We start from the raw sequence: 13,097 nt of genomic DNA, 5'->3' as shown, positions 1-13,097 counted from the left end.
CCACTGAGGTACAATAAGAAGCTGATTTTTTTTTTTTATCTGTGTCTTTTTTTGCCGCTCATTGATGACGTACACAGCGGAAGAACACACGCGGTATTTCAGTGTTTATGCAGCATGGCTACTGTGCAAGTCAGTGAGGCCGAAAAGGTGTATATTTTGCATGGTGTACGGGTAGGTGGTATTCTGAAAGATGTTGCTACATGCTCTTGTTTAGTTGACCTTTTTGCGTGAATTCATTGTTTTCTGGTTAGCTGTCTTTCTTTACCAAAGCGAAAGGCATCCTCTTGACATAGCTAGCTAACTAGCTAACAAGCTAATGTTAATGCAACTGTCAGTATTGAATGTGACACGATATTGTTCTTATGTTCTGTGGTCCTCTTTTCACCAGGATGACTTACGGGTTGATGGACGAGGATGCGAGGACTACAGACACATGGAGATTGAGACAGAAATGGTGTCAAATACAGATGGCTCAGCTAAAGTGACACTGGTAATTTCAATGAGAAGCATGCTCCTTGCAAAACAATGTTGCACATCAAAAAGCTAACACGGTATAATCTCACATGTCAGACAGTGAGATACATGTATCATATCCCTGCCGTCAATGTATGTGTCTTGTCCCTTGCAGGGACATACAGACGTGCTAGTGGGAGTCAAAGCTGAAATAGGAAAGCCAAGGCCCATGGTCCCAGATGAGGGCTACGTGGAGTTTTTTGTTGATTGGTGAGTGCATTGTTGCTTCGGTTGGAATACAGTATAATTCTAATATGAGGGACACTGGAGGTAGTGTTGTAACAAGTCATCTATGATGATTCGCCTTCTTCTTGTCCCCTTCCTAGCTCTGCCAATGCCACACCAGAGTTTGAGGGTCGGGGTGGTGATGAGCTGGGCATGGAGTTGAGCAACACCCTGTACAAAGTGTTCAACAACAGATACAGTGTGGACATGAAAAGCCTCTGCATCAGCCCAGGGGAACACTGCTGGGTGCTCTATGTGGACGTGCTGGTGAGTGACTGACACAGCAACTGAACCTCAAAGTAGAGGTCTTCACAGGTTCCAAAATGGATCCGTGGCTTTCCCACCTGACGCGATATGCATAAATTAATTATCAAAAAACCTGTTCCGAATGGACCTAGGCCAGTCTGACCCGTTCCGAAAAGGCCTGTGGTAAAACAGCCATGCCATTTCGGATCCGAGAGACCCGTTCAGATCTGAGTAGAAAGAGAGAGAAAGAAACCTCCGACCGGGTGCTACCAGCGCCCTCAATAAAATAACGGTATTGGCCAAATGATCCACAGTTACAGTGGGGGAAAAAAGTATTTAGTCAGCCACCAATTGTGCAAGTTCTCCCACTTAAAAAGATGAGAGAGGCCTGTAATTTTCATCATAGGTACACGTCAACTATGACAGACAAATTGAGAATAAAAAATCCAGAAAATCACATTGTAGGATTTTTAATGAATTTATTTGCAAATTATGGTGGAAGATAAGTATTTGGTTACCTACAAACAAGCAAGATTTCTGGCTCTCACAGACCTGTAACTTCTTCTTTAAGAGGCTCCTCTGTCCTCCACTCGTTACCTGTATTAATGGCACCTGTTTGAACTTGTTATCAGTATAAAAGACACCTGTCCACAACCTCAAACAGTCACACTCCAAACTCCACTATGGCCAAGACCAAAGAGCTGTCAAAGGACACCAGAAACAAAATTGTAGACCTGCACCAGGCTGGGAAGACTGAATCTGCAATAGGTAAGCAGCTTGGTTTGAAGAAATCAACTGTGGGAGCAATTATTAGGAAATGGAAGACATACAAGACCACTGATAATCTCCCTCGATCTGGGGCTCCACGCAAGATCTCACCCCGTGGGGTCAAAATGATCACAAGAACGGTGAGCAAAAATCCCAGAACCACACGGGGGGACCTAGTGAATGACCTGCAGAGAGCTGGGACCAAAGTAACAAAGCCTACCATCAGTAACACACTACGCCGCCAGGGACTCAAATCCTGCAGTGCGAGACGTGTCCCACTGCTTAAGCCAGTACATGTCCAGGCCCGTCTGAAGTTTGCTAGAGTGCATTTGGATGATCCAGAAGAGGATTGGGAGAATGTCATATGGTCAGATGAAACCAAAATATAACTTTTTGGTAAAAACTCAACTCGTCGTGTTTGGAGGACAAAGAATGCTGAGTTGCATCCAAAGAACACCATACCTACTGTGAATCATGGGGGTGGAAACATCATGCTTTGGGGCTGTTTTTCTGCAAAGGGACCAGGACGACTGATCCGTGTAAAGGAAAGAATGAATGGGGCCATGTATCGTGAGATTTTGAGTGAAAACCTCCTTCCATCAGCAAGGGCATTGAAGATGAAACGTGGCTGGGTCTTTCAGCATGACAATGATCCCAAACACACCGCCCGGGCAACGAAGGAGTGGCTTCGTAAGAAGCATTTCAAGGTCCTGGAGTGGCCTAGCCAGTCTCCAGATCTCAACCCCATAGAAAATCTTTGGAGGGAGTTGAAAGTCCGTGTTGCCCAGCGACAGCCCCAAAACATCACTGCTCTAGAGGAGATCTGCATGGAGGAATGGGCCAAAATACCAGCAACAGTGTTTGAAAACCTTGTGAAGACTTATAGAAAACGTTTGACCTGTGTCATAGCCAACAAAGGGTATATAACAAAGTATTGAGAAACTTTTGTTATTGACCAAATACTTATTTTCCACCATAATTTGCAAATAAATTCATAAAAAATCCTACAATGTGATTTTCTGGATTTTTTAAAAATCATTTTGTCTGTCATAGTTGACGTGTACCTATGATGAAAATTACAGGCCTCATCTTTTTAAGTGGGAGAACATGCACAATTGGTGGCTGACTAAATACTTTTTTTCCCCCACTGTACATGTCCTTAACTGCCTATAACAAATGACAAAAAAAACAATTTGTTTCGATGTGTAGCATATTCAAAACTTCATAGCCTATGGTTTTATATGCATTAGGGCATTGCTTGCATTGAGGCCTATAGTCCACTGTAGGATATAGATTTTTTTTAAATGAAGGAAGAGAAGCTTAGGCCGAGACCGATCGAGATATGCCCGCGCCATGTTCCCAACACCACCATGCATTCTTTATCCTTGTCAGATAGGCTACTACTGCTATACAGGAGGAAAATGTGTTAATTTTCGAACAGAATATATATTTTTTATAAAGATAAGCATTACACTCCCCCTTCTAGTCAACCACAAAAGAGCATTGATTTAGCAGATTAATAAAGGAGGAACTCTGGTAGGCTTAAAACATTCTTCCTCACTGCAAGTTCAACAGTAGGAGTCAATTGGAGCTCCGGTGCCAGGGGCAGACTTAGTGATTTGGAGGCCAGTCTGGCTATTTGAAGAATTTAAAATACAAAATATATTTTGATTTGTTTAACACTTTGTTGGTTACCACATGATTCCATATGTGTTTTTTCATAGTTATGTCTTCACTATTATTCTACAATGTAGAAAATAGTAAAAATAATGAAAAACCCTTGAATGAGTAGGTGTTCTAAAACGTTTGACCGGTATTGTATATGTTGATAGATAGATGGTCTAGGGGGCGCTGTTTTGCTTGCTCGGATGCTTTCTCTGTGAGATACATTCAGCCTCTTGCGAATTGAAGGAAAATTAGTAAACGCAGAGAGAGATGAAAGATAAAATAGTTTTTTTGGGGAAGCCTAGCTTCCTTTGGCATCCATGAAAACAAGCCACTGGCCTACTTTAACATATCTTAAACTAAATACGGAGCACAAAATAAAAATTTTGGCAAACGAAAACGACACTTTTATCATATTTAAAGAACTGGTTTAGATTCTTAAATAGGCCTACAATAATTATACTGATATACAATCATAATAATTATTTAAAAAATGAAAATTGGAACAAACCTGACTAGCGAGTTGCACACAGTCCATTTGGCCGCGCCAATGTTCTTTTCATCTTTGTCCACTACAATAAAACGGAGGACATTCCCCTTGTCGGCTTCTTTTCATTATTCTCGTTCTGTAACTTTCATTTTACTTCAATGAAAAAGGCCTCTATCTTAACAAACAACAGTAGCCTAGGCCAAGGCTCCTTTCACTCGCGCGCGCTCTCTCCTCACAGCAGGTGCATGTGAGGTGTGTAGCCGGAACCAGTTTCAGCTATACATTTTATTGACTTGCAATTGGCTGACACAGATAACAAGCTTGCGCAGTTCTCATCACCTCACTCATTAATTTAAACAAAGGATGGGTCCATCAAGTCCAGTCTGTAAATAAATACATGTTATTGGACATACCCGAGACCCGTGGCAATTATATCAGACCCGACCCAGGTCCGAGAAAAAAGTCAAAGTAGGACCCGGACCCGGATCTCGGAATTTCAGGTCACTTGGGCCGTTAAGACCTATACCTCAAAGCCAATCATGGAAAAGAGTGACCTTTGCCTAGCCAATCAGAATGTCAAACCACTGCAGATACTGTGGCAGCATACAGGAAAAAATAACCAGAGAAGATTAGAGTCTAATCTACTGACAGTTTGGCAAACAAGGCAAAGTGATCATAATGAAGTGTTCAGGATATTGAAAAGGAGTGTATCAGTGAAAACATTTACATTTTAGTCATTTAGCAGAAGTTCTTATCCAGAGCGACTTAGAATTAGTGCATTCTTGTTAAGATGGCTAGGTGAGTGAGACAACAACATATCACCATCGTGGCAAGTACATATTCCCTCAACAAAGTATTTATCAGCAAAGTCAGTGCTAGTAGGAAACAACAAGTGCTGTGGAAGTTATTTAAGATACTCTTCAAAGAAGTGGGGGGGTGGTTGTTCCAGGAAAGAGAAGAGCTTTGGCTGAGCGGAAACCAAGAGACCAGAGGTGGCAGGAGTGCTCGAGTTGGGATGTAGGGTGTTGTGGAAAATTATCACTATATTTATTAAAAATCTGAGTTCTTCCAGAGTTTTTGTAGAATCAAGATAGACTTTATTACACAGAGTAACGTAAGTCGAGATGATCTGCAGAGCACCTCCCGTCTCCCTCTCCGCTCTCCGTCTATATAGTCACATTCACATCCATCCTAGCTCAAAGCCCCTCCCTCTTAGGTTCCCCCACCATTAACTTCAGTTTCCCTCTCTCTACCGCTCCGCCCACTTCCTTAGTCTATGATAGGGCTACATTTGACTTTCATTCAGTTTAGGAACAATATTATTACAATCAATCACGCCCTTGTCATGCAAAAACAATCATGTTCAGTTTCAACTCTGTTCAACCCCGGCTCACCCTGGCTTGACCTGAAGATTGATTGTTGGACATGGCAGGTCCACACTCAATCTCTCAAACGTACCCAAACCCAACTCCTCTCTTCCCTCCCGTCATGCTGTAATTACTCATGATTAGTCTAAACTCTGTTCAACTCTGGTGCTGCTCTTTCTACTTTGTTTGAGGAGAAATGCATTAGGCAACAGTCTGGTTTCAGTCTCTGATAAGGTAGGACAGCCATGGAGTGGTAAGAGCGAGCAATTCGACCCTAGGTCAGATCCCCACTTCACACACACACCCAAGCCCAGTGAAAGGAACCATTCAAGTTCTTGCCTAGCAACAGAGAATCCCGACTATCTGTTCGTCACGTCTGTGATTTTAACTTTGTTTATCCCATAGTTTACAAAAAAATTCCCATCAAGGGTTTGAGCAAAGCCTGAAGGTAGGGATGGACAGGTCCCCTTGCAAAGTGTAATTGGTCTCTGTTATATATGTGTGAAGACGTCATCACTTTTTGTTTTGTTTCTCAGCTCCTGCAGTGTGATGGAAATCTTTTTGATGCCATCTCTGTTGCCATTAAAGCGGCTCTCTTCAATACAAAGTAAGGTGCTAAGTTCCAGTTACCACTTTGCTAATTAAATTGCAATAAATAGATGCTGTGATTTCATAAAGTCTGTCCTACAGAGCTCAAACAATAGAACATCCAGTCCTGAGTCAAACAATTTCTTCACCTTCCCTCTCTCCCAACAGAATTCCCAAAGTGCACATCTCTGAGGACGAGGAAGGAGGGAAGGAAATAGAGCTGTCAGACGACCCCTATGACTGCATACGACTCAATGTGGAGAACGTTCCCTGCATCGTGACCTTGTGCAAGGTGGGTTCGGTCATTGACATGGCAACACCTGCTGAGACGGTATTATTAGCATAACAAATCACATAATTTACCTGAGTAAATTAGTGTAGTTTAGACAAAGGATAGTAAGTTGGATGGTTTTGTCCACAAATTATGGTTATTCACACATTATTTGTGTGTGTCTTCGTCTCACCCCAGGTGGGCCATAGGCACGTGGTGGACGCCACGCTGCAGGAGAAGGCATGTTCAGTGGCCAGCCTGATCATCTCTGTCACACACAAGGGGACGGTCACCTGTGTCAGGAAGGTGGGGGGAGGCAGCCTGGACCCAGAGAGCATATTTGAGATGACAGAGGTGAAATAGGACGCCTGCGCTCTTCTTCATACCATCTGATCTCTCACCCCAACAAACGTATTAGCATAGAATGTTCAGTTGTATCAAAGTTGAACCTTATCAGCACATCACAAAGTTGTTTTCACATTTGTACAGAGGAAATTCATGAAGTGTGAGTGAATGTTTATTTTGTTTATGTAAATGCATTGCAATGGACAGTGCATTCGAAAAGTATTCAGACCTCTTCCCTTTTTCTATATTTTGTTACGTTACAGCCTTATTCTAAAATGGATTGGGGAAAAAATTCTCATCAATCTACACACAATACCCCATAATGACAGAGAGAACTGTTTTTTAGAAGTTCTTGCAAATGTATTAACAATAAAAAAAAAACAGAAATACCTTATTTACATAAGTATTCAGACCCTTTGCTATGAGACTCGAAATTGTACTCCGCTTCATCCTGTTTCCATTGATCATCCTTCAGATGTTTCTACAACTTGATTGGAGTCCACCTGTGGTAAATTCAATTCATTGGACATGATTTGGAAAGGCACACACTGTCTATATAAGGTCCCACAGTTAACAGTGCATGTCAGAGCAAAAACCAAGCCATGAAGTCGAAGGAATTGTCCGTAGAGCTCTGAGACAGGATTGTGTCGAGGCACAGATCTGGGGAAGGGTACCAAAACATTTCTGCAGCATTGAAGGTCCCCCAAAAAACAATGGCCTCCCTCATTCTTAAATGGAAGAAGTTTGGAACCACCAAGACTCTTCCTAGAGCGGGCCACCCTGGCCAAACTGAGCAATCGGGGGGGAAGGGCCTTGGTCAGGGAGGTGACCAAGAACCCAATGGTCACTCTGACAGAGCTCCAGAGTTCCTCTGTGGAGATGGGAGAACCTTCCAGAAGGACAACCATCTCTGCAGCACTCCACCAATCAGGTCTTTATGGTAGAGTGGCCAGATGGAAGCCACTTCTCAGTAAAAGGCACATGACAGCCCGCTTGGAGTTTGCCAAAAGCCACCTAAAGGACTCTCAGACCATGAGAAACAAGATTCTGATGAAACCAAGATTGAAGTCTTTGGCCTGAATACCAAATGTCACGTCTGGAGGAAACCTGGCACCATCCCTACGGTGAAGAATGAGGGTGGCAGCATCATGCTATGGGGATGTTTTTCAGCGGCAGGGAGTGGGAGACTAGTCAGGATCGAGGGAAAAATAAACAGAGCAAAGTACAGAGAGATCCTTGATGAAAACCTGCTCCAGAGCACTCAAGACCTCAGACTGGAGCGAAGGTTCACATTCCAACAGGACAACGACCCTAAGCACACAGCCAAGACAATGCAGGAGTGGCTTCGGGACAAGTCTCTGAATGTCCTTGAGTGGCCCAGCCAGAGCCCGGACTTGAACCTGATCGAAGATCTCTGGAGAGACCTGAAAATAGCTATGCAGTGACATTCCCCATCCAACCTGACAGAGCTTGAGAGGATCTGCAGAGAAGAATGGGAGAAACTCCCCAAATACAGGTGTGCCAAGCTTGTAGCGTCATACCCAAGAAGACTTCAGGCTGTAATTGCTGCCAAAGGTGCTTCAACAAAATACTGTGTAAAGGGTCTGAATACTTCTGTAAATATGATATATATATATATATATATTTTATACATTTGCAAAACATATATATATATATATATATATACACACACACACACACACACACTACCGGTCAACATTTTTAGAACACCTACTCTTTCAAGTGTTTTTCTTAATTTTTACTATTTTCTACATTGTAGAATAATAGTGAAGACATCAAAACTATGAAATAACACATATGGAATCATGTAGTAACCCAACAAGTGTTAAACAAATCAAAATATATTTGATATTCTTCAAATAGCCACCCTTTGCCTTGATGTCAGCTTTGCACACGCTTGGCATTTTCTCAACCAGCTTCATGAGGTAGTCACATGGAATGCATTTAAATTAACAAGTGTGCCTTGTTAAAAGTTCATTTGTGGAATTTCTTTCCTTTTTAATGCGTTTGAGCCAATCCGTTGTGTTTTGACAAGATAGGGGGGTATACAGAAGATAGCCCTATTTTATAAAAGACCAAGTCCATATTATGGCAAGAACAGTTCAAATAAGCAAAGAGAAACGACAATCCATCATTACTTTTAAGACCTGAAGGTCAGTCAATACCGAACATTTCAAGAACTTTGAAAGTTTCTTCAAGTGCAGTCGCAAAAACTATCAAGCGCTATGATGAAACTGGCTTTCTGAGGACCGCCACAGGAATGGAATACACAGAGTTACCTCTGCTGCTGAGGATAAGTTCATTAGAGTTACCAGCCTCAGAAATTGCAGCCAAAATAAATGCTTCACAGAGTTCAAGTCACAAACACATCTTAACATCAACTGTTCAGAGGAGACTGTGTGAATCAGGCCTTCATGGTCGAAGTGCTGCAAAGAAACCACTACTAAAGGACACCAATAATAAGAAGACTTGCTTGGGCCAAGAAACACGAGCAATGGACATTAGACAGGTTTAAATTTGTCCTTTGTTCTGGGGTCCAAATTTGAGATTTTTGGTTCCAACCGCCTTGTCTTTGTGAGACTTGGTGTGGGTGAACGGATGATCTCTGCATGTGTATTTCCTACAGTAAAGCATGGAGAAGGAGGTGTTATGTTGTGGGGATGCTTTGCTGGTGACACTGTCTGTGATTTATTTAAAATTCAAGGCACACTTAACCAGCATGGCTACCACAGCATTCTGCAGCGATACGCCATCACATCTGGTTTGGGCTTAGTGGGACTATCATTTGTTTTTCAACAGGACAATGACCCAACACACCTCCAGGCTGTGTAAGGGCTATTTTACCAAGGAGAGTGACTGTGTGCTGCATCAGATGACCTGGCCTCCACAATCACCCGACCTCAACCAAATTGAGATGGTTTGGGATGAGTCGGACCGCATAGTGAAGGAAAAGCAGCCAACAAGTGTTCAGCATATGTGGGAACTCCTTCAAGACTGTTGGGAAAGCATTCCAGGTGAAGCTGGTTGAGAGAATGCCAAGAGTGTGCAAAGCTGTTGTGGTGTCCAAAACAAACGTTGCTGATAATGCCGTGATGATGATAAGTCCGCTGACACTGTACTCTGTTTATAAAGGTTTATTATAACAAAGAGTTTCAGCGTCAGATTTACAGATACCTGCAGATATCTGAAGAACAGCCGGACCCAATCTGATTTGCTATTCCTATCTCCCTTGTTCAAGACCTGGCATTTATATCCTATGTGACATAGTATGGCGTGATTTTAATACACCAATCCCTGGCTTTTAACATTTCATACCATATCCTCTTTTCCAGGAATTTAGTAATGCTTTCCAGATGTTTCAGCAAGCAGAGCCAAGTTTCCTCTAACACACTCTTCTGCAAATGTCAGCACAATCACAGACCCTCAGACACTACACTGTCATCAAGGCAAAGGGTGGCTACTTGAAGAATCTCAAATCTAAAATATGTTTTGATTTGTGTAACACTTTTTTTGGTTACTACATGATTAGTGTAAGGAAGACTGACACATTGCATAAGCCTTTAAATGAAAAAAAAAAATACCTTTCATACTTTTCTCCTAAAACAGACAAGGAAAAACAGACTGTACAAATACAAAAAGCTTTATTAGAATAGTAAAGGTGTTCTGAAACTTTTGACCGGTAGTGTATATATTTTTTGCTTTGTCATTATGGGGTATTGTGTGTAGATTGATGAAGAAAAAAAACAATTTCATCAATTTTAGAATAAGGCTGTAATGTAACAAAATGTGGAAACGGTCAAGGGGTCTGAATGCTTTCTGAATGCACTGTGTATCCAGGTGCTGTATACTGGAAAACTCATATCTCACACACACAAAAACATATTTTGATGCTCTGTTGTGTACATCTCTACAGACAGGGAAAAGGGTAGGGAAAGCCCTCCACGCCCCCCTCATGGAGCTTCTGCAGAAGGAGGAGAGTCTGGGAAAGAAGAGACAGAAAGTGGGCTTTCTTGGTTAGCATCACATGTTTGTAAATGTTTACTATTCTAATAAAGCTTTTTTTATATGTACAGTCTGTTTTTCCTTGTCTGTTTTAGGAGAAATGTATGAAAGGTATTTTTTTATATATTATTTTGAAGGCTTATGCAATGTGACTGTCTTTCTTACACTTCAAAGCAGGGAAATTCTGAATCACCAATAGAAATTACATGTATGAGTATTTGGAACATTGTGTTCTTGGCATTCAAATGGCTCCAATAAAAACTAAAGCCTCTTACCTTTGGGTCTTCCAGGTTGGCCAGGATTTCATGAATGTTCAGCATTAAGTGAAGTTAATATCAAAGAAGTGCTTATACTGTATATCTCTAAAAATTGAATATATTTTTCTGTAATTGAGTAGCTACAACTCTGATGGCAATAGTCACTGTTTCCTCCTGTAGCTCAGTTGGTAGAGCATGGCGCTTGCAACGCCAGGGTTGTGGGTTCGATTCCCACGGGGTGCCAGTATGGAAAATGTTTGCACTCACTAACTGTAAGTCGCTCTGGATAAGAGTGTCTGCTAAATGACTAAAATGTCCTATTGTCCTTGCCATGTGTTCGTGTCATCAGAGGAGCAGAAAGTGCACAGCCGAAAGAGCAGATGTGAGACTGGACCATTTCCACTGCCTAAGAACCCTGGCCTCGGGCATCTGCTCTGCTCTGCCTGAGAGGAGACGGGTCCAAACGAAACTCGTCTGTTTACTATTTCACCATTTAAAAACCTGACCAAGATCCTGAGTAAAGAAATGAAGTTGCATTGCAATCATACTAGAGACAAATAATTGAGTTGATCATAAAGTGAGTATTGTTCTCTTTCAAAGTACAGGGTGGGACCACTGGGATGTCCAGACATCAGACAAGGATGTCTGTGCATGCGATGTCTCGGACTGGGAGAGTATCAGGTCCTGAGGTTGGACAGCTCCAGGTCCAGGCAGCAGTTTTCAATTACACATGTATTTTTATTTTGTGGAAGAGGGAGAGGAGAAATTGCCAGGCTCCACATTGAAGTAGTCATTCAACAACAGATCTAGCCATGGAGTTCAGAAGAACCTGTTTGGTTTTTGGAATAGTCCTCCTGGTGAACTGCTCATTCCAGCAGGCTTAGAAAAGGTGGGTGCCTTACACTATATAATTGCCAGAATATTATATTTATGTCCATTGTTTAAATTGTTTTTAATCAATAAATCATTTAGAATTTTAGAGATATTACATTTTTGTTACACACAGCTCTCATTTTCCAGAAGATTAACTGCAAAACAAATATCAATAATTTCAACACATCTGGCATTGCCACCTTACTGGAGCAGGAGCCTAGTGCTCAAACTTTGTGTCATCTTTAATTGAGTCGATCCTGTTTTCCACCTGTTTTTGATCTGTGGTGCTGCTGGGCCCCAGATGAAGGCAAAGCTGCAGCAATAGAGGAGCTGCAGAAGCAGATCAATGACATTGTTCAGGATCTAAATATTATGAAGGAGCAACAAGCTTTGCAGTCAGGTGAGATTCACACATACTGGCATTGTTCAGGACCATTTGGACATAAATAACAGTATCTATTTTCTAAAGGCGCTCTGACAGCACAGTTTCCAGATGGTATACTTTTTCTATAATATTACTTTTTTTAGGGGGTAGATCAGCTTAAAAATTGCAGATAGATTGTAACTTCCATCAATATAATTGTCTTCCAATCCCCCATATGTTTTTTTTTTCTCGCAAATATATGTATATATACATATACATACATGTACACATACAGTGGGGAGAACAAGTATTTGATACACTGCCGATTTTGCAGGTTTTCCTACTTACAAAGCATGTAGAGGTCTGTAATTTTGATCATAGGTACACTTCAACTGTGAGAGACGGAATCTAAAACAAAAATCCAGAAAATCACATTGTATGATTTTTATGTAATTAATTTGCATTTTATTGCATGACATAAGTATTTGATACATCAGAAAAGCAGAACTTAATATTTGGTACAGAAACCTTTGTTTGCAATTACAGAGATCATAAGTTTCCTGTAGGTCTTGACGAGGTTTGCACACACTGCAGCAGGGATTTTGGCCCACTCCTCCATACAGACCTTCTCCAGATCCTTCAGGTTTCGGGGCTGTCGCTGGGCAATACGGACTTTCAGCTCCCTCCAAAGATTTTCTATAGGGTTCAGGTCTGGAGACTGGCTAGGCCACTCCAGGACCTTGAGATGCTTCTTACGGAGCCACTCCTTAGTTGCCCTGGCTGTGTGTTTCGGGTCATTGTCATGCTGGAAGACCCAGCCACGACCCATCTTCAATGCTCTTACTGAGGGAAGGAGGTTGTTGGCCAAGATCTCGCGATACATGCCCCCATCCATCCTCCCCTCAATACGGTGCAGTCGTCCTGTCCCCTTTGCAGAAAAGCATCCCCAAAGAATGATGTTTCCACCTCCATGCTTCACGGTTGGGATGGTGTTCTTGGGGTTGTACTCATCCTTCTTCTTCCTCCAAACACGGCGAGTGGAGTTTAGACCAAAAAGCTCTATTTTTGTCTCATCAGACCACATGACCTTCTCCCATTCCTC

The 13,097-nt window shown here is 42.0% G+C and overlaps 1 protein-coding gene across 2 annotated transcripts; it reads left to right on the top strand.

Moving 5' to 3' along the window:
• Positions 1–59: 59 nt before the first annotated feature.
• Positions 60–10,774, top strand: LOC311106505 (exosome complex component RRP42-like). Of its 2 annotated transcripts, XM_084148853.1 has the most exons (8): positions 73–171; positions 389–490; positions 629–723; positions 840–1,005; positions 5,811–5,881; positions 6,031–6,154; positions 6,332–6,487; positions 10,413–10,774. In XM_084148853.1, the coding sequence occupies exons 1-8, from the start codon at positions 115–117 to the stop codon at positions 10,515–10,517; spliced, it is 876 nt and encodes a 291-aa protein (XP_084004979.1). In that variant the 5' UTR covers positions 73–114; the 3' UTR covers positions 10,518–10,774. The 2 variants fall into 2 exon arrangements, with proteins under 2 accessions (XP_084004980.1, XP_084004979.1); XM_084148854.1 differs by lacking the exon at positions 6,332–6,487 and having other exon boundaries at positions 60–171.
• The last annotated feature ends 2,323 nt before the right edge of the window (positions 10,775–13,097 follow it).

This window comes from Coregonus lavaretus (assembly GCF_964263955.1).
Source record: "Coregonus lavaretus genome assembly, chromosome: 3".
NCBI classification, from domain to species: Eukaryota; Metazoa; Chordata; class Actinopteri; order Salmoniformes; family Salmonidae; genus Coregonus; species Coregonus lavaretus.
The sequence above is the reverse complement of the archived record's forward strand: the minus strand, read 5'-3'. Positions and strand labels throughout refer to the sequence as shown.